At 37.6% G+C, this 22,527-nt stretch overlaps 3 protein-coding genes across 5 annotated transcripts; 2 read left to right on the top strand and 1 right to left on the bottom strand.

Annotated features, from left to right (window-relative positions):
• The first annotated feature begins 301 nt into the window (after positions 1–301).
• On the top strand, positions 302–3,720 carry larp6b (La ribonucleoprotein 6, translational regulator b). Of its 2 annotated transcripts, none has more exons than XM_079858115.1 (4): positions 302–464; positions 551–658; positions 2,217–2,430; positions 2,510–3,720. In XM_079858115.1, the coding sequence occupies exons 2-4, from the start codon at positions 552–554 to the stop codon at positions 3,611–3,613; spliced, it is 1,425 nt and encodes a 474-aa protein (XP_079714241.1). In that variant the 5' UTR covers positions 302–464; position 551; the 3' UTR covers positions 3,614–3,720. The 2 variants fall into 2 exon arrangements, with proteins under 2 accessions (XP_079714241.1, XP_079714240.1); XM_079858114.1 differs by having other exon boundaries at positions 538–658.
• A 2,534-nt stretch (positions 3,721–6,254) lies between these two features.
• On the bottom strand, positions 6,255–10,124 carry vmac (vimentin type intermediate filament associated coiled-coil protein; the record flags this gene model as incomplete). 2 transcript variants are annotated; one of them, XR_013819765.1, is made up of 3 exons in its annotated part: positions 6,255–6,370; positions 7,071–7,953; positions 9,555–10,124. XR_013819765.1 is itself a non-coding variant. In XM_079858112.1 (2 exons), 2 exons carry the CDS (start codon positions 9,743–9,745, stop codon positions 7,599–7,601), a joined length of 546 nt encoding a protein of 181 aa, XP_079714238.1. In that variant the 3' UTR covers positions 6,255–7,598. The 2 variants fall into 2 exon arrangements, 1 of the variants encoding a protein (XP_079714238.1); XM_079858112.1 differs by having other exon boundaries at positions 6,255–7,953; positions 9,555–9,745.
• A 707-nt stretch (positions 10,125–10,831) lies between these two features.
• On the top strand, positions 10,832–12,761 carry ndufa11 (NADH:ubiquinone oxidoreductase subunit A11). The gene is made up of 4 exons (XM_079858113.1): positions 10,832–11,134; positions 11,448–11,540; positions 12,347–12,469; positions 12,564–12,761. Exons 1-4 carry the CDS (start codon positions 11,056–11,058, stop codon positions 12,674–12,676), a joined length of 408 nt encoding a protein of 135 aa, XP_079714239.1. The 5' UTR covers positions 10,832–11,055; the 3' UTR covers positions 12,677–12,761.
• Positions 12,762–22,527: the final 9,766 nt, after the last annotated feature.

Here is a 22,527-nt window from a genome sequence, read left to right as displayed (position 1 = left end):
CTGCGTGTAATTGAGTAATTAAGAGAGATTAAGTGTAAATAAGTATTGGCAGGGTCTACGAGAAAAATATCAGGCAGAATTATTTATGCTTTGCGTTCAGTGCGCATGTTCATTAGCCTATTTAATATCAAGTAACCTTTTCCGAATGTTCATGATTATCACCAAAAAAAAAAAAAAAATAAAAAAAAAAATATATATATATATATATATATATATATATATATATATATATATATGTCTTTCTTTAAAAGACTGGAGGATTGACAAATGTCTTTTAAAAAAAAAATGTTTTTAATTTCTTCCCGAGGATTTATTTGTGATTTGCTTATAGCCTACAGAACAAGCACGACGTCGCCCAATAGACATCTTTTTTCAATTGTGACGTATGGACGTTTAAATTAGTATTCTAAAAAGGGATCACCTGTTTTCAGGAGATGTGTGGCGGGAAACGAGGAAGCAGACAGGTAGGCTGTTTACAACGCAGTTTAACAACTGATGTTTAATTATGTATGTTTTTAAATGTTTAGTACATTTCAGCCTTTGTCAACAGCATGTCCTCGCCTGGTTTTACTGACATCTTCCACTGTGAGGACACTCAGCAGTCAAAGGGACACTTCTCATTCACTGATGATGGGCTGCTAAATGATAGTTTGGACGGGTAAGACACTTGTTAGATAATTGATGAGTTGGGTCATTTCTGGGTAATTTGGTAATATTTCAGTGGTTCACCAAAATGAAACGTTAAGAACTCTTCACAATATTCTGGACTGAAATTGCGCTTAAATGATTTTATCACAATTGTCTTATTTCTATCATACACTAAGCATTTTGTCATGCTCCTAAGGCACTTCACTGAATTTGTTTTTCTACTTAGAAAATATTTAACAAAATGTGTACAGTGTCTATAATTTGGCAGTATTGTAGGTATTTATTTACTTTCTTGTGCAATATATATATATATATATATATATATATAAGACTAGAGTTATGTCCCTTAGTTTTAAACTCAATACTTCATACCAACAATTCTCTGCCTATAATAATTTAAGCTCCACCCATATGTGACATCATTCACCAGAAATGACATCATTCAGGTCTCTTTAACAGTGGTGCAGGAGATAAAGTAGTATCCTACTTTTTATTCATATTTTTGAGGCGTATTAGTCAGGGGGGAGGGTATTGTCAAACTTAACTAAACCCCATCACATAAAATGAAGACTTTAAAAAAATGTTTGGTTTTTTTCTTCAATTTTTTTTTTTTAATCCATAAGTATATACAATGTACTTTTTTCATTGCTGCCGAAGGTCCATTTTTGTTGATACTTTTGCAAGTACTGATAGTGTGCGGGACTTTCTTTTGTTCTTGATTTAAATTTTTTGGTCTTTTCTCCTTTGCACCCATCTATTACCTGCAGGTGTGCTGGGTAAGCGTCTAATTAATTAATATTTAAAATAGACATGGTTTCAATATGTCAAAATAATTTTGTTATAAATAGAATATTTGAGGTAATGCCCAACTTTGACAAGCATCCTATGTCAGAAATGGCAGTCACATCAGCAGCAGAAAGAAGGGCACAATATGAGAGGGAGACCAAATTAAAAGTATTTAAAAGTGAAGTCAATGTCCCTCTTCAGACCTGTTACAGTCTTCAATCCCGTCACACTATTCTCAACAATTCTTTTGGGGAAAAAATAGGGAAGACGATAAAAAATGAAGGCATTTATTATACCACCTGACATGTTAATGACTAACACAATAAAATTGTGGTTTTAATTAAACATCTAAATGCAAAACAATTTTTACAAAAATGACATGCACCACAGACTTTTTTATTTTATTTAACTTCAGTCCCACAAAAATGGGAAAATTATCATAAATGTTACTTTTGTAGTTATTAAATTGTTTAGAGGGACACGAGCAGTAGGTAGAACGTTTTTATTTGTGTAAAATCCTTTTTAAACCAATTCCATTTTGTCCGTTACAGGGTTTAGAATAAAAGTTGTTTATAAAAGAAAAAAAACCTGAAAATAATAAAAGGGCTTTAATGCCTGTGGTGGGAAAATTTGATTTGTTGGAGGCCTGATATGTGCCTAATGATGTGAAGTATTTAAAAATCCATTGAAATATTACCGAATCCCAGGAATGATCCAATTTGAAGTGTTTTTCTAATGGCTAATTCCAAATCCATTTCAATAAAGAAATAACTGTTTTTCAGGAGTTCGACTGAACTGATTGATGTTTTTGAAGAGGAATTCTGTGAGGGTGAACTCTGGATTCCTCCGAACGACGATCTGACACAAAAAATTGCAGCCCAGCTCGAGAACTACCTATCAGATGAGAATCTATCAGAAGATGCTTTCCTGCTTAAACATGTCCAAAGAAACAAGATGGGTTACGTTAGTCTGAAGCTGCTGACATCTTTCAAAAAGGTGAGATCAAAAAACCCACACCCCGATCCGAGTAGAAGTGTCGTCATCGGGAAATGTTCTTTTCAATGTCTCGTCACAGATTCGAGATCTGACGCGTGACTGGCGCACCACACTGGCTGCTTCAAGAACCTCTCCGCAGCTGGAGGTCAATGAGATGGGAACCAAGGTGCGACGACGCACTCCAGTGCCCGATTGGCTCCTGTGCATTCCCACTAGCAAGCTGCTTCTGGCCTGGAACTTCCTGGACGGTGTCGGCCCAGTCAAGGATGAGTTAAATGGGTCACCGGGTGGGGAGCAGCTAGGCATCATGGAAGCCGCAATGCGGATGTTTTCCCCCTACGGCACCATTTCATCTCTTCGCATTCTGCGCCCAGGAAAAGAGATCCCTGCAGAGTTGAAACGCTACACAAAGAAACACCTGGAACTGGGGCGCAAAGTGTGTGTTGTGGTGGAGTACGAGTATCTAGAGGGCGCGCGCAAGGCGTACGACACCCTGAGGACAGAAGAGCAGCAACAGGGAGGAAGGGGCGTTTGTGTGGTCCTCTTGGGCAGCCGTGGGACTCGTAAGCCGGGATGGAGCCAAAACCTAGTGGAGGAAGAGTCAGAAGAAGGTATTGACAACGACAGCTTAAAAAAGCCCACCAGAAAAGCCAGGCGGTCCCTTTACTCTTTGGAGGATTCGGCTGTTTGCAGCTCTTCAGAGTCCGATTTTGCCCCCGCCTCACCCCGACCCAACCGCAGGGTGTCCCGCCCTCAGGCCCTCTACGGCAGTCCCCTCGCCATCCCGCAGATATCCTCTTTCCGCTCGGACCCTTACAGGAATCCTCTTGGCAGTCCCGTAGGAAGCCCCCTCCTGCCTCGCAAGCTTTTCCCTTGCAGTCACGTGACCTCTCCTCTGGCCACACATCCGTTCAGCAGCACGCCCACTGGAGCCGGGACGTCCTCCTTCGGCAAGGGCTCGGACGAGCTCTCTCCGGATGACACGGGGTTCACTGGCAGCCCGTGGGTCCAGAGACGGAAAAATGCCGCCCAGGTCATTCAGCCTGAGGTGGGAAGCTTGCTGTCACCCGATCAGATTGTGAGGTCTTCGGGTCTGCTGGTTGTGCGCCAGCCTGTCGGCCCGGACGGGACCAAGGGTTTTCACAACTGCATTGGTAGAGGGAAGGTGCTGTTGCCCCACTGACCCTGTCAAAGATGCATTATGAAGTCTTTTCACTGAGCCTGTATTTGTGCAGTGCAACAGAAGCACTTTTAATGCAACACAATTACTGACAACTTTATTTCTCCTATCAATGGGGAAAAATGTCATGTATATATAAAAAAAAAAGTGTAAAATTAAATATTCAATAAAGATGAATTTGTATTCCAATTTTCCTGAATTTATTCATTTAATATTTGTATTTCCTGTATATACCGTATTTCCGAGTAAGTACACAATTTAGATATTTAGCACTCAAGAATAACAAAATAATTTATTAGAATTTTTCAGAATAAATAATCCCATTTAACAAGTAACCATGAGTCTTTTAGGCACTGTTTTACTTCTGAGAAAAATGTTAGCAAACACACTTCTGTACAGGGCACTAACAAGACAAATATGACATGCCCCAATATGTAAAATTACCATGCTGTAGTCCAGTACCACATGTAACTCTTAGAACGAACATGAAAATATTGTGTAACCATCACATCGTAACAGGACAAATGACACGCTGTACATGAATAATGCCCCATCATCAGTACACTCATTCACTACTATATGTGGCTCCCCTCCATCTGGCTTTCCACAGATTGACTGAATAAATATGGCAAAATGTAACAGGCTTGCATAGATTTCATTTTGCAAGGCCAAATTAAATGTTCAAGAATAACTCAATTCATTTGGAGAAAGGTCTATATGCATTAGCTGAAATAATAGCAAATGTACGGACAGTTGTAAAAGATTACAGAAGATATTCAACCATGAAAGCAATTGCTTTTACACTTTCTCAAACATAAACCTGTAATTGTGTAAGCAACAGCTCTAGCTTGCTTGGAATTGCTCCGTTTATGTGGTGGCGCACTCTTTTAAGAGCTAGCTGTTTTATTAAGAGAGGCTCTCAGAGACAACTTCACTGCAAAGATCACTTAATTATATATATAACGCTTTAAATTACAGTGAGCACCACTATGGCGATGTCACACCGTCACTTCAGCACTTTGCTCACCATCACAATGGTGGAAGGGTCTCTCAAAAACTGATGGTTCAATCCTGTAACACATATCTTTAAATATGAAATAACCACCACTCACTTCATTGGAGGAAAACATTTTCAGTTTTTCAGCAAGCAGCATTTGTCTATGCAGCAGCTAACATGAAATAATGATCAATACTTTTACAGGATTTATTAATGTTACTGTTACTTCTTCCAAATTGTATATATTTTTAACAATTTCTATAATTAAAATGAACTAATAATTAACAGTAATATATTTATATAACAACATATTAATACATGCTGTAAGTCCATGATGCATTTGAATTAACTAATGTTAACAAAACTTATTGTAAACTATCATTGTACAAAAACAAATTTGACGTGCAAGTGTAAAAAAGGAAGTTAAAGGGACAGTTCACCCAACCTAAAATTTAAGATATTTAAACCCTTTTAATATATACAAGCTCACAATTTAGATATTTAGCACTCAGGAATAAAATTATAATTTTTCTGAATAAATAATTCCATTAAAACAGGCAACCAATGCTTCTTTTAGGAAATCTTTTACTTCATATGTAGAGAAAAATGTAATGAAACATTGAAAATTCACTCTATTCCAAATCTGTAGGACACAAAAGACGGCTATTTTTTGTTCACTCAACTCCAACATTCTGCTAAATATATTTTGTGTCCTGCAGAAGAAGAACTTCTCGTGACATGAAGGTGAGTAAATGATGACAAAACATAAAATACTGGGTGAACTATTCCTTTAAGTTTGCTTTCCAGCATAGTTATGCAAATATTGCATTGTAATTCAATGTGAATTTGTGGCCAAGGGGCAAATTTATAATGTAAAACTAGGTCTACTTGTAAACAATGCATGGCATACAACCGATGACTCTGAATCTAAGGCTCCGTTTACACCTGTATGAAGATGCGCTTTGGTCGATCGGATCACAAGTAGATGAGGGAGACTCATTCCCGTTTACACCTGGTGTTTTAATCTCTTTTTTCCACTTTCAACCACTTCTGTCCTGATTTCTTCGAGGGGAGGGATTATGGGCGGGTAAATGTACATGGATTTTCAGATCTTTCGATCTAATGGACAAAAATAAGCTTGCGCAATTTACATATAATCACGCCCAGAGATGACGGAAAAACATGGAGAGCAGCAGCTTTCATTTCTGCTTTGACAGCCGCAAGATCACGCCGAACGCTGCGAGTGTGTGTTAAAAACAGAAATGCTGAGAGTGGTCGAAAGTGGATAAGCTCAAAATGTTTAAGACCCCGTTTCCACCTGTATTTAGCGTCATCAAAACGCATCTTAATACCAGGTGTAAACAGGGCCTAAATTCAACTACTAAGGCTCTACGAACACGTTGAATCAACTATCTTGAACATGACAGCAAATCTAACCTATACCAGAATCCACCATCTGTACATCGTCAGTGACTGATGAAATTGTTCACTGAGAGCCTCCAACAAAACAGCATATTACATCTAGGTGATATCCACAAATGGAGCAATATCAAAAACAGGATACCCTTTTAAAAAAATAAAACTGCAGATGAACTGCATGTAACAGGAAATTTCAAGTAATTTGTACGTAAATTAAAAACAAAAAACGTTCTACTCTGATATTAGCGTGACCTAATAAATCCAGGTATAAATAGTTGAGCAAAATATCACAGTATATGAAAATTTGCACCTAAAAAGGGAAGGAAAAACAAGTTAAATGAGAACTCCGGTCAATTTTAACATTGAGCTCATTTTTTTGTAAATTTGGAGTGCTGTCAGTACAGAGAACAACGACAAAAATCGGTGTTGCCTACACCGTGTTATCCTCTTTTTAAAATTTGCACCCTGTTGATTTCAATGGGGCAAGTTTTAAACCTGCTTTTAGCCTCTTAACATCCTTGATGTTAAGAGAATAAAAGAGAATTAAAGAGAATAAAAATGATAATAATTCAGCCAGCGCACATACCTGTATTTACATCCTGTTTTTGGTCGAAGTCCATAGTAATCGATTGTCGAGTTCACGCGCATTGGTTTAGTACCTATGATCACGCGCGTGAACTCGACAATCGATTACTATGGACTTCGACCGAAAACAGGATGTAAATACAGGTATGTGCGCTGTCTGAATAAACATCATTTTTATTCATATCTTTCACATCTACTGCAGTCAGATTGACCCGCGTTCACTCCGAAGGAATCACTCACATGACCTGTGCACTTGTAATGACACATCAAGGATGTTAAGAGGCTAAAAGCAGGTTTAAAACTTGCCCCATTGAAGTCAACAGGGTGCAAATTTTAAAAAGAGGATAACTCGGTGTAGGCAACACCGATTTTTGTCGTTGTTCTCTGTATTGACAGCACTCCAAATGTACAAAAAAATGAGCTCAATGTTAAAATTGACCGGAGTTCTCCTTTAACAACTCAAAGAAAACAACTAGGTAGCCTATTGAAAACTGTGGAATTCATTCTCGTTTTAGTAAATCGTGGCCATGTTGAACTAATTTGTTCCCTTGCTTTGAATTGATGTAACAAAAACAAGGAAGCAAATTATAACAATGTAGACACAATTTAGTAAATCGAGGGAACCAATTATTATATAGCGCGCACAATTTACTTAAAACGAGGTAAAATGTGCTGACGTAAGAATTCTTCATTTGTGTCAACGATATGCATGTTGTTGTTTTTTATGCGGGACTCCGTATTAAACCGACCCTAATTAAAACTGGTCCAAGGGACAAATCAAAATGATAGGAGGCATACTTGTATCACTATTCAGCCAGAATTGACCAGGCATTCTTTCTTTACAGTGGAATCCCATTCACAATGCAGTAACCTGTATTACGATACAATGGCTATTTTATCAAATGATGACCAGACACTGAATCAACTGTAACCATCAAAACACACAGGCTGCTAAACCTGAGACGAGGACCAGTGTAACCGAGGCTCTCATACAGTGGTCCCGAACACGACCCCGTCTAATTCCTGATCGTCAGAGTCGTCCTCGCTGAGTGAGAAGTCTTTGTGGTTGGAGAGGCGGCTGGGACTGCAGTTGGACTCTCCGTCTGTGAGAGAGCTGTTGGTCGTGGGCTTCCCCAAATCTCTGACAGGCCCCATTCTCTCTGCCTCGGCCATCTGGGACAGCATGCTGTCCAGCAAAGGACGGTTTTTGCAAATGTTGTCCAGCAGCTGACATCGGTGTTGTAACTGTCCAATTAGAGAATCTTTTTCCTTAATCGTTTGGTTGAGTTTATGGATGGACTCCTCTGATTGACAAAGTTTCTCGTGGAGGAAGAAAATCTCTCTACATGAAAAATAAAGATAGCATTTTCAGTCAGCAAATCATCCTATTAATTAAATCTGTTGGATGCAATTTGCATGCAACTAACTGCACCAATCGGGATAGTGCTGTTCAGCCATAACGTCAATTTGTAGGCCAACAGCTAATTACTTTCAGGAAATTGTTCATTTTTTATTTTTATTTTTTTGAGAAGCAGTTGTCAATTTAATTACGGTCTTTGGTTAATATTACTTGAAAATATTTTCATGTCTTGTTCACATCACAGTGAAACCGCAAATAGAAAATATGAAAGTGTACTGTGTTTTAAAAATACAAGTTGCTATGTAAGGACTACAACGCTTGTCCGATTCGTCAGTCACTTCATAATGATAATTCTGTCATCATTTACTCACCCTCAAGTTGTTTCAAACCTGTATACATTTCTTTCTTCTGCCGAACACAAAAGTATATTTTGAAGAATGTTGGTAACCAAACAGTTGATGGTATTTGTTTTCCTACTATGGAAGTCAATGGGGTCCATCAACTGTCTGGTTACCAACATTCTTCAAAATATCTTCCTTTGTCTTCAGGAAATTCATACAGGTTTGAAACAACTCGAGGGTAAGACCTAATGGACCTGAGCTAACATGAACAAACCCTGTATTTTTTTTAACTAACATTAACAAAAAGTAATAACTTCTGTAACCAATGTAGCTATTGCTCGTCGTTTATGTTAGTTAATGCATTACCTAATGAGACCTTTTTGTAGTGTCCGCCTACCTATTGTTCTTAATAATTCTTTTGCACTTGAATCTATTTCAAACATTTGTTTACATTCATACAATTTCTTTATTGTATTTAAATGTTCAGTTATTTTTGCTATAAGAAAAAAGTTATTAAACCTGCTATAGTATTACAACACTTTATTTACACTTTACAAGCGTTTTCGGGAAATTCGTTTCGCGTACCTACCCCGAAGTGATAAAATAAAATAAAATTCTGTATCAAAATGTATAAGGAAAGACTAGTACTTTGTTTAGGCTTGGTTTGTAGGGAATTACAAACCTACGCACATAACTATAGAACCAATTCTTAATGCGCATGTGAACGCCATCAGCGTTTCTCACAGGTTCACGTTTAAAGTCTGTGTAGAGAGAATGGTGTCGTCTTAGCAGCCCCTAATTTAATAACAAATGATCGTTGCGACGGAAGCGAATCAATCAAAACTAACTTTAGCTGTAAAATAACTTTATTAAAGAACCGCTATAAAGCCAAAACAATCTCTGTTACCTTAAATTATACGTTTATCTCTGTAAAGCTGCTTTGAAACAATCTACATTGTTAAAAGCGCTATATAAATGAATTTGACTTGACAACTTTAAATACCGTGATAATACCGTATACCGTGATAAAAGCTTCAGCAATTATCGAAACATGAAAATATGATACCGTCACATGCCTGGCTGCTACATACGAAAAAACTAAATACCCTTAAAGCAGCTTTGATGGAGCTTTTTGATTTAGCACAAACTGATTTTTACAAATGCATGGTTTTCGTGTCAAATAATAATAATAAAAAAAACTATTCTGCGTCTACAATACAACACGATTGTGTGTTCCCCTACTTGTCCTTGGCCTCCGTGATTTGTTGCGTGGCCGCTCTCAGTTGCTCGTCTTTGCGGATGAGACTCTCCGCCTGCTCCCGCACGGTGTTCTCCGCCTCCTCCAGCCTGTGCTCCAGCTCGGAGACCCGCCTGTGCAGCGCGGCCAGGTGCGCGTTCGCCTCTCGGATCTGCACCGGCGACGGGGACGACATGTCCCTGGACGTGCTGCTGCTGCTCGGGATGCGGAAGACAAAAGCACCGGTCCGGTCTCCGCTCTCATCCACGAGAACGCCACGCTGCCGGGCTGATCATCTTCTGCGGGTCTCGGACGGGTCCAGATCCAGATTGAATGAAGCTGAACTATCTCTCAATCTCAGCATGCGTGATGCATAAGCAGCGCAGCGCCGTGCGTGTCTTCAGGAAATCGTCGCGTCTGTAACACAGTTGCAATCGGCAATGCGCAGTTAAATGCAGCGCAGAGATTTATAACATTGTCCTATATAAGCAGGCATTGCAGTTTGTGTTTTTGTTTTTCCAGGCAGCTGACGTGTCATCTCCACCAACTTCATAGCAACCTGTAGCTGCTGACCCGGAAATGATTTTACAGCCTCTAGCCAATCAGAGTAGCAGAACAGAAGAGCCAACAATGATTACAAACTGCACTTTCCCTGCGAGGAACTAAATAAGCGGACTGGTTATCTTTTGGGACTGTGCATTTATTACAATATTATGTCAAGACTGACACTTTGTTTTCTTTTTAAATTACTTTTGTAATGTGCTCATAACTCATGTTTTAAAATATACTTAGGCTAATTAGGTAAAACCTCAATTTATTAGATATTTATATGAGTGTACCAGTGATTAAAATACGTAAATAATTACTATCAGTGATTTCCCACCAACACTTACCTCATCAAATAAACCAGCAAGTCTCTGACATGAGTCGTTAGTCTTGGATTTATGAGTAAAATACAGTCTGTGGTTCCGATTATTTAAAGCGATGTTTACATAAATTACGTAGTTATACCCCAATTGTGACTTTAAAGATAATAAAAACCTTAGCCCAACAAGATGCTATGATTTATTTAATTAGCTTTTCAAGATTTAATGATGGCAATGCGATATCGTTCATTTTTATCACATCTAGATCTGAGATATAAAACTATATGTATGCAGATTATAGTGTATATTTTAGTTGTTTTTGGAGGGTGACAAATACATTTTTCAGGTATAGCTGATTTTCTCCTGTTTGTTTTATAAGTTGTTACAACCGAATCGCAAAATAAAGCCAGTAAATTGAACTTGAAGTTTCTCAGGTACTGTCTGTAGTTTTTATGCATAACATGCTTTCTGTCAAGTACAGTAAATAAATAAACCAGCAAGGTGTTGCAGTTCCACACCACGCCGACGGGGGAGGCAAAGAAACACTTCTTGAACTAGACCACATCGTAACAGCGCTAGAAGAAGAGGCTGAGAAGAAACTCTCGCGATATCTCAGTGTGTCCTTGATGCAGAGACAGAAATGGGCTACTGGGATCTAGAAGAGGGCAAAGACTGCGTTTCCAAAACATGGATCACCACGAAAGTAGCCACAGCCATGGGTTAGTCTGATGGACGTCTGCTCTGTAGGGTTTCTAAAGGACCCTTTGAGCGTAGTTTTAAACCTGTGCATTGGTAATGCGCCATAAAGGCTAAGCTGTTAGCATGTACACTCGTTAGTCCAGTAGTGAATACAAGCGCACTATTTGCTCATATTCATATTTTTCTGACAGTTATTTATTTGTTTCATACAAACGATTTTTTTTTTTTTTTATGGCTCTCAAAATGACTAGTAAAGTGGATATCGAGATGGTCACTATGGCCTGCTTTATAACACAAAACCTAACGTCCTTTAAAACTGTTGTTGTTCTGCAGGGCTGGTGGGTTCTGCCTACCACATTGTTGCTTATCAGCCTGAAACAGCTGTCGAGGCTTTGACCAGAGCAACATCAGCCACTGCCACCATGGGTAAGACACAAATAAGCTGTGCTCCGATTCATGCACACTGTGTGCCGAGCAGAAGTGTTAACAACAGAGACATTTCCTTCAATTATATCGAAATTATTCAAATGAGTGTAGTGGTTCATAGCAGTTACCTACCTACCTCCCCATTCTCATTACTTAAATGCAGATGTATTTATACAGTACCGGTCAAAAGTTTGGAAACATTACTATTTTTAATGTTTTTAAATACGTTAAGTCTCTTAAAAAAATACAGAAAAAACAGTAATATTGTGAAATATTATTATAATTTCAAATATTGTTTTTCTATTTGAATATACTTTAACATATTTAACACACATGTAGTCATTACTCCAGTCTTCAGTGTCACATGATCCTTCAGAAATCATGTTGGACACAGTTGTGCTGCTTAATTTTTCTTTTTCCAGGATTCTTTGATTTAATAAAAAAAAAAAAAGAAAAAAAAAACAGCATTTATTTTAAAAAAAGAAGTATTTTGTAACAATATACACTACCGTTCAAAAGTTTGGCCTCAGCAAAAAATGTTATAAAGAAATTAAAACTTTTATTCAGCAATAATGTGTTAAATTGATCAAAAGTGATAGTAAAGATATGTTGTTAGAAAAGATTTCTGTTTTGAATAAATGCTGTTCTTGTGAACTTTTTATCCATCAACGAATAGTTACATATACAATTGTACGCTGTCAGAACAGTAGATACATTAATAGAATGTTTTCAGTTTAGATTGGGTGTATTAGATGACACACACACACTTGCTGTAATAATTAATTTCCTGTTTGCTACCCTTTCAGCTGCCATGGGTGCCATCTTTGGAATGGCCACTTGTCTAAGTGCACAGGCTAGAGATGCACCTGAGGCCCCAACTAACTATTTCATTGGTGGATGTGCTTCGGGCATTTTCCTCGGGGCACGGAGTAAGTACAGGAGGATTCACATGCTTTTTTTAATATTTTCCTTTTTTGAGACAGAATAATCTAACATGGTTTTGCTGGTGTTTTTAATGTTTAGCACACAGTGCTGTCACAGGTACGGCAGCGTGTTTTGGTCTGGGAACTGTGGCTATGCTCACCAAGGTTGGAAAAACGGAAGGCTGGAGAATAACAGGACCCCCAAAGCTGTGACCTGATATGTCCCCTAGTATTTGATGTTCATATTGTATATTGCTCTCATAAATGTATTAAGATTAAAAATGAAACAATCTCTGGATGTACTCTTAATGTGTTTGACACAGAGTATTTTCTGCTTTGACTGCATTTATTACAATGTGTCTTTGGCCTGGTTTCACAGACAGGTCTTAGATAAAGCCAGGATTAGGCTTTAGTTCAAGTAGTTTTTACAAACATGCCTTTACTGGTGTGCATCTTCAGACAAAACAATGACACTGACATATTTTAAGAAATGTCCTAGTTGCTTTCAGTTAAAAAAGCTCAAACATGCATTTTAGTATGGGACTAGTCTTAAGCCTTGTCTGTGAAATCGACCATTAATGTTTCAAAGTTGCCACATGAAACATTAATACATTGCAAAACAGCCAGACCAACACACAGCAGCCTGCTGGTTTATAGGATCAATCGTGTAGTGATGATTCTCACCAACAGGGGGCGCTGCGAGCTACGCTGACTCCACGAGAGCAGAGATCCGCAATCGTCAAATATCAAAACAAACATCCTTATCGCTTTCAAGGTAGTAACATACTGACTATTTATGTTAAAGTAATAAAAAGCCTCAACAGGGTGCGGGATTGTTTTGCAATAAACGTCCCCAAAAGTTCACAAAGTAAACAGCTACTAAACAATTACACTAGCAACAAATACATTTGCAGAATACACACAGGCTACTTTCTGCTTAAAATAAACCTAAAAAGGAAAATAGCAAGCCCAATTAATGGTAGTAGCCTAAGAGTAATTTTCAAGCACAAACGAAACGCATCATTGAAGTTAAAAAGTTGTAATTGCTGTATGAAGTAGGCTATCTTGTGGAAATGAAAATATTAAATACAAGTGTAAAATGTTAAAATAATTGTTAAATAGTTTTATTTACAAAATAGTTTTGAACTGCTTGTTATTATTTGCAATGGTTGCGCGGAGATTCTTTTTTATTATTAGCCTATTATTTTTTATAATTATTCAACGCTTGCACATTGGAACCTATTTCAAGGTTTGTGTTCTCGAGCCACCAGGCACTGTTGTTGTGCGGTAAGTTAATAGGCCTACTAATGTTCTTTGCAACGGAAGTGAATCGATCAAAACTAACTTTAGCTGGACAATAACTTTATTCTAGAGCTGCTGAAGCCAAAACAATCTCTGTAACTTTAATATCCTATTATCACTGTTAAGCTGCTTTGAAATTATCAGTGGAGTATCAGCAAAATAAATAATGACAAATGAGCCTATTTGTTGGCCAAGACAGTGATATTTTAATGACACATTTAATACATTTGCTTGCTGTTTTAAGTATTGTTCTGTTTCGAAACTGTTTTGAATGATTTAATTTAAGTGAAAACCCTGTTACAGGCTTTTTAAAGTTAAGTTCCATTGTGACAGCTCAGGCTACAACATGTTCAGTACACTAGATCAATATGGTAGCTACATCGCAAACAATTAAAATCCTTTAGCAATTATCAAAGTATATTCTGGATGTACTGAAGGGTATTTGAAGCTTTAGTGCTATATATAGTGCAAGATGTTTGTTGAACGCACAAGTATAGCACATGACGAACGTTGTGGTGAGTTCTTATTGTAGCCACAAGATGGCGGCGTTAAACCACTGCTCTATTTTTGGAGGGAAAATAAGCCCAATATAATTCAAATGACTCACGTCAAATGATTATGATTACATGAATCATTCACCATTTCAAATGCCAAAATATATTCGTATTTTATATAAAAAACTATATTCCTGTAAAGCTTAATACTGGGACCCCAAGTTTAATTTGTTGAAGTAGTTGAGTTGATATTAGGGGTCTGGGCCTCATATAGATTTGTTTGAGCAGTTTCCATTTGTTCTATTCAGGGAGAATATGTAATTACTGGTATCTGGGGTGGTCTTGTCTGGCACAAAGTAGAGGTGTGTGTGTGTGGCAAACTCAGAGCTGGAAATCAAACAGTAGTGCCTGAGTGTCTCCTCATGTATGTGTGTGTTAAAACCAGCACAGCTCTATTATCACCAGAATGAAGACTGTGCCAAGGTGTTGCAGTTTTATTAGAGACCCGCTGAGTTCACTGGACCGTATTTACAGGTGATTAGCACAGCGGTTACTGGGAGGCTTTTAAATCATTAATGAGATGTGAGAAACAGCTGTTTGCAGTTTATTTGGTCTCGGCAGCTGGAACAAGCAGGGAAAACACAAGAATCTGGGAGATTGATGTGTTTGCTTTGGCATTTACTCTGTTGACAACCACAGAAACAAAAAAAATTGTCAATTATATCCATGAGGCTAAAAGCCAAACTGTAATTAGCAGACACGTCCTCATCTGGGCCTTCTCAATCTGCTAATAATTTGATCATGATATTGAAGTTGCAAAACAACTTCTTCTGTAAAGATAAGCTACCCTGTACAGGTTTTTATATATTTCATCAAATAATAATGCCCAGTTGGAAACACTTAACACATTTCCTGAATTTTAAATTTGGGCGTTCTTAGTAATTTCCTATTCTGAAATATGGTGACAATAAATGAAAGCATGAAATTAAAGAAAAAACACAAAAGAAAGTGTTGAGAAGCCTGTCAAACCAGCCTCTCTCTGTTAATGTCTCCACTCGTGGGATTAATTATGGTTGTTATGTGAAATTTGGCTCATGGTGGCATCATGTGACTGTAATAATGAGCTGGAAACTATAGAGTTCGAATTTTTTATTTAACGGATTACAGCTCCAACAGCACTGGCAGTGCCTTACAGAATTCATTGAAGTTGATTACAAGAGTAGAAATCCGGATTTTAAAGGTGAAGTGCTTAATGTTTTACATTAAAATACTTTCTCCCAAGATGCTTTTGAAGCTATATGGTGTAGCTACAGCATCTACCAGCAGGGGTTTTAAACTTTTTGATGTCAAGTAAAATCAAAAAAGTATGATGATGATGATGATCCCCAAAGTTGATGATGATGATGATGATCCCCAAATATGATGATCCCTTGTGAGCAACACCTTTTCAGCACACTCTAATTGCAGTTCATAACTACTTTACATTTTAGCGAGTTGCAAATACGTATGAATTCATATTATTTCATTCATTCGTTTTCGTAGAATCTGCTTATGCCCCAGTAATGTTTATGTTTAGGGGTGAGATTATGCTGCTTCTTTTTTATTTCTATTTTTTTTTTTTTTTTTGCGCAACTGGCATTTAAAGGGAATGGGAGATGAGACTCTGATTGGTTTAACGCACGTAAATCCCAAAACACACCCATTACTCATTAAGAGAATAGGGACAACCCTTTTAGACCATGTGCCGTGCGCGCCGACCATTTTTCCCGTTGTTATACTAGCAAAAGTGGATTCGGACACGCTCTAAGTGCACTTGAGCCGTGTGTTTTAGATCATGCGCTTAGATCGTTAAAATAGGGCCCTAAGTTTTGAAACACACTACCTATAGACTAACATATTCATAGATTTCATGGGGACTTTAAATATAAAGGCAGCTTTGAATATAGACCCGTTTGAGGAAAAATAGTAAGTGTGATAAAGTAATTACCATTTATATTCTTCCGAAGCTAAAACAAATGAGGAACGCTCCTTAAAAAGAGTAAAAAGAGTAGAATAAACAAATAATAAATAAATATATTATAAATACATTTTTACAAAACTACATGAAGATTTAATTTTTTTTAATTTTTGAGACTTGTAAAATAATAATGTTTATACAATAAAATTATAATCACAATTAATCATCATTATTTCCAACCAGTCTTCAGAACGCAGAATTAATATAAAATTTGGTAAATATGTTAAAACATGTTGTGTTAAGCATATTTGATTATACTTAAGATTATGTTTTGTAACATTTAGTTAGATTTTATTTTGATGAAGTCTTCTTTAGAAATTTTAACTATGTAACTTTACAACTATATGTCAACTAACTCTCATTAGAGTATTAGTAGACTGTTAGGGGTTAGCAGAGTAAGTTGACATTTACTTGAAAAGTTACTTATAGTCAGTACAGTAGAATGACTGTTGGGGGATTTTCACAATAAAGTGTTAGCAGATATTTTGTAAAATTTGTGGGATTTTTCTTAAATTTTCCAATAGCCCTAGCATCTCCTTGCAGAACTCAGCCGAGGGTTCCTGGACCTCAGTTAGAAATAACAGAGTTAGTTGACATGTAAGTGCATCATTACTTAACAGAATGTCTAAAGGGGACCATCAAAATAAAGTTTTGATGACACTTTACAATACGGATGCACTAAGTAAGGGATAATGCCCGACGAGGTGTCCATTAACAGAAATTAATTTCTGTTAATGGACACCTCGAAGGGCATTATCCCGCTTATACCATGGTCACTTACGAAAGAAAGAAATATTTAATCAATTAATAATAATTTAATGTGTTTTAGAGTAAAAATCGTGAGGGTTTTTGTTTATTAAGTCGAGCGCACTATTTAATATCTCCCGTATACAGGCGTTGCCAAGCAACGTGGCCACAGCGACCCGACCGCAGCAGTTGATCAGTGAGTTTGAGCCAGCGCAATCATTTAGAACTGTCATCAGGCAAATTGACGGGACGCCTTTCCTAGGTGTACATTATCACTTTTTAATGGACACCCTGCAGCCAATCAGAATTGTGTATTCACCCAGACCATGGTATAATAATCATTAAAGCACAGATAATCATGAGTTAATGTATGGTTCATGGAGAACTAAACCATTCATTAATGACTATAAAGATTCTATCTGATTAATGTAATATATGAATTGCTATTAATTAAATGTGTCATCATGTCTTATTCCTTAACAACACAGTATTATCTAATACTGTAAATGAATGTGTTAATTAGCTGTGGAATTCAACTTCCGGTTGTCTGCTTTAATTAATGATTAGCTAATGATTTGCAAAGATATTATTATGTTATATAAGTTTACTTTGGGGAATCACGCCACACACAGTGTAGACAGCATCACTGATTATAACTGGTACTTTTGAATCCTAGACCTCAAGCTTCAGCCAGGCATGTTCCTGTGCCGTGAACAAGAAGACACTGGATGTGCCATACAGTGGAATCCCGGTTGTAAATTGAAATCCATGCTTAGAGTGCATGGCAAAACCAAAATTGCATATTAATTAATAATGAGTTAATAGTCATGTGCCTCAACAAGTAAAGTCATGATATAATGATATCTTTGCAAATCATTAGCTAATGATTCATTAAAGCAGACAACTGGAAGTTGAATTCCACAGCTTTGACCCTTTGTGGTAATCAACACATTAATTTACACTATTAGTTTATACTATATACCAGGGATGGGCAACTTCGGTCCTGGAGGGCCACTGTCCTATAGAGTTTAGCTCCAACCCTGAAAAAATCACCTGCCTGTAACTTTCTAGTAATCCTGAGGACCTTGATTAGCTTGTTCAGGTGTGTTTGATTAGGGTTGAAGCTAAACTCTGTAGGACAGTGGCCCTCCAGGACCGAAGTTGGCCATCCCTGCTATATACTGTTAAGGAATTAATACATGACACATGATTCTGATTGGTCAATCGTGCCATCCAGTGGTGTGTTATTCCTCGATAACAACCGCTGAAAACAGACAACACAGGCTCATCCGGGTTACTGAAGTCAGCAGCGCTGTACGCTTGCTAGGAACGTTTTTTTCTTCAGAGAAGTTTTGCTTTTGCTGAGCTAATAAAATATTAAAACTCAGTCGAATGAGTATTTTGTGTACAGTTATTTAATTATGCCATCCAGTATCATGGCCTTTTGTGACTATTGTTTTATACACTGTTGGATTATAAGATACAAACAGGTACGATTTTAAAACAGTTTCATCTCAGATCAATGTCTCTTATCCCCATAATGATTTATGTGGCGAAATTCTGTGTAATAAGTGGTATGACTGTATACCGTATCTCTTAAATGTCCGTCTAGTTTGAACTTGCCGCGCTAGCAACTGCACTCTCCACGAAAGCTTTGGATACCATGAAAATATTTCAACTCAGATCAATATTTTGTGTCTAATTATTTACTTGCGTGGCAAGCAGTGTTGGTCAAGTTACTTGGAAAAAGTAATTAGTTACTGATTACTGATTACTTCTCCAAGAAAGTAATCCAGTTACTTTACTGATTACTTATTTTCAAAAGTAATTAGTTACTTTACTAGTTACTTTACTAGTTACTTTTCAAAAACATGATGCACGAAATGAATACGCTATAAAGCAATAGACCTTTCTGTTTAATTCTATTCTTTCTGCATATTCCATCATCTAAAATTGAATCAAATGAAACATTCTTTTTTTAAACTTGTTTTATTAGTTTCAGTATTTTAACTTTATGCACTTTGCATCAATGACTCACTCATTAAGATGGTCGCCTGCCGCCTCCTACTGGCGGTTTATAAATATTATTTCTATGCACAAATAATATTTCTTATTTGTATATTCAAAAAATATTTTAAATAATCTCATTACATTATTTAATGCAGTTTATTTGATTGGTAACAGCCCTTTAGCATCTTATTATTCTATTGTAATTTATTGATCAAATTTAAGAATTTTAAATCACAGATGAAGCAAACGATTAGGGAAAAATGCCCTTTATAAAGGTTAAAATATCATAAATATGCCGATTTATATATGTTAAAGCTGACTGAACTGATGAGAATACTGATTCGGAATAAATTATATTTACAACACACACACAAAAAAATCTATTTTTTTTTCCTGTTCTAACAAATGTTTTTACTCAGACAAGTGAATGACCGAACGAAGGACAAATGAAAAGGCTTAAATGTTGAACCCTGGTATATATTTTTTATTATTATTCATTTATTTACCCATAAACCTGTCTTTAGGAAGCCATAAGTTACAGTGGCAAGAATAACTTTGTGAAACCTTTGGGGGTGGTGGACAGGGTTTACATTAAGACAGGAGTTTGCCTTAATCTAGTTGACCATGCATTTCTTTTCTTTTATTCCACAGCTGATGTGTGCAGTTTTTTATTGCTTGCATTAAAATAATTTTCTCTTGTTTTGTTTTTTAATTGCAGTCTTTTTCTTCTGCCATTCATGCTTATTAGCTCCATGCAATCTTACGTTTTTCTTGGTTCAGCTGCACACAGTCTGAAAAGTTTTTTTGGCAGTTTGCTAAAATAAAAGACCCATTCTAAGAGCTGTTGACTTTTCTACCTTGGGAAAGAACGTTAAACGAACAACTTAAAAAGGCATGACAAATCATGACATAAGACTGACATCACTCACAACGTACCAATGCATTATCCCTCATGAACAAATATAACGTCTGATGTTTGCACATGCATGCAGTTTACCATTACGACATCGTTCATGAATAAACATGACGTCTGAACACGGACAAACGGTTTGTGTTGACGCGTCAAAATTTGCGCGTTTCGTTTAAAGACTTTTGAACGCGATCGCTTGCCATAGTGTTTACCACTGACTTCGCGGCGCTCATGTCATTGTCACTCACGAGTCACGGCTCACGTCGCGAGACAGTCTCGCAGTATAACGCAGTAACGCAGCCTGCTTACGGGGAAGTAACAGTAATCTAATTACTGTTTTTGCAATTGTAATCCCTTACTTTACTCGTTACTTGAAAAAAGTAATCGGATTACAGTAACGCGTTACTTCTAACGTGTTACTGCCCATCAGTGGTGGCAAGTAGCCGTGTAATAAGCTGGATAATGTACACCCAGCCGGTTGTTATCTCAGAATAAACCCCCGACAGGGTGATGAGGACCCTGACGTGAAGCGGAGGACAACAACCGGCTGGATGTACATTATCCCTTACTTATTAGTGCACTGCACACGTATTGTAGAGTGTTTCCAAATAAAGTGTTACCTAACATTTGGTAAAAATTGCTCAAATTTTCCATAAACATCCCCTTGCCTCAATGAGGGTTCCTGGACCCCAGTTGGAAAACTCTTGTGCTGACCAGGCAAACCCTGATCCCTTGTCCCACTAAAGTTATAGAAGTATTTTGTAAGATCTTTAAACAAGAAAAAATCAGTTATCAGCACAATAATGATCAGTTTACCTCTAAAACAAGCGGAGGATTGTAATATGAAGTATCTGTTCTGCAGTTTCTTGTGGCCTCTTTCTTTCTAATGAGTTTGCTGGAAAAAGAAGCTGACATGAGCTTTCTTTTGCCACTCTGCTTTTATTGATTAACTCGCTGGCTCGATTTCCTTACGATTGAACGCATAAGTTGGAATACAGGTTCATCTTTGTCAGAAGTGCTGAATTTCAAATCAAAATGCAACTTGGTTTGGCAGATTAAAGAAAAAAACAATTTCTAAAGATGGTATCCATATCCTGGTGTGTTCACTGCATTAGGAGATTTGAGAGAGCAGCTCGCTCAGAGTTTTAAATGTAGAAACGCTTCAGTCTCAGCGGAAGCCCAAAAACAGTTAGCATCGACCCAGAGCTCTTGTGCGTCAGGGGCATCATTCTTCTGTGTCAAGAGTCCGATTCTGCAGTTCCTGATGCAACAAACTACTCTGTGATAAATGTACAGATCAGAAGGGAGAGAGTGGCTCTCGTGGAGCTGTTTTCTTCATAAACCAGCTGACAATCTCTTCAACTCTGACCTGAGATATATGCAGTCGGCTTTAATGGATGTGATCTTTTAGAAATGTTTCTGATATCAGAGCATGTTAAAAGCCTCTCTCCATTATAGCTGGCAGTTTGATAAGCCGCTCAAGGGCCTGTAGGACAGCACATCCTTAGTTATAATGAAAGTGACTGTGGGACTTTTATTCAGCTGGTTCTCCAAAGTCCAAGGGCCGGTTTCACAAAGCTATTTTAGACTGGTCTATAGTGTTAGACTAGTCTAAAATTTGCTCATAGACTAGTCTAATGCAAGTTAGACTGTTTCACAAAAATAAAGACTGACTTAATTTAGACTAAAAAAATTAGACACCTTACCCCCAGGCTAACTTAGGTTAGACTCTATGTTACCTTGGCAACCAGCAGTAACAATCAGTTAGCCTACATTACAAACAGCAAGAAGAAAAGGGAAAATGGCTCATAATTTAAACATTTCTTCTTGTTACTACATTCCCAAGTAAAATGTCCTTGTAACTGTTAGGGCCGTTACATAGTCAACGCGAGCAACGATCGACGCGCTCCCTTTCATAGTCTAAACAGTGGACGCAAGCACCGCTCACTACGCAACAGGGAGTAGTAGAGCCATAGTGGAGTCATAGCTCTGAACACCAGTCTATTTCGCTTCAAACGCTCGCTTTGGACGCGCGAATGGATTCAAAATGTCCAAGCGTCGAACTAGACGCGATAGACGCGGATTTGACGCTCTATTCGCATTTGGTGTGAATGCTGCATAATAACAGGCTGCGATGTCAAGATTGCAATGCTGGAATGTGTGTGTGTCAGAGAGAGAGAGGCACGGGCGCGATCGAACAGTGGAAACATAAAAACATACTCCTTCATTTATACTCCTCCAACAAACACATATTTTCCGCTGGGGTAAACTGCACTGAGTGGTTGAATGCGCTTACTCGATCCGCCATGTTTTTTGTTTTGAAAAGTGTCTTATTTTACCAAGAATGCATTGCAGTGTAGTCCTACTTAAGATAGTCAGAGTCTTAAGTGCTTTGTGCAACGGTCTGATTTAGATGTCTATCTGAAGTCTGACTATCTACTATATCTAAGCCATAGTCAAAGTCTATCTTTGTGAAACCGGCCCCAAGATGTGACATTAATGAAATCTGTGTTGATAAATAATGAAGATTTATAGATGCTTATATCTGCTGGTGATGGTTTAGAGTGGGTGTGTGATGGACAGC

This window comes from Squalius cephalus, assembly GCF_949319135.1.
Source record: "Squalius cephalus genome assembly, chromosome: 22".
NCBI classification, from domain to species: Eukaryota; Metazoa; Chordata; class Actinopteri; order Cypriniformes; family Leuciscidae; genus Squalius; species Squalius cephalus.
The sequence above is the reverse complement of the archived record's forward strand: the minus strand, read 5'-3'. Positions and strand labels throughout refer to the sequence as shown.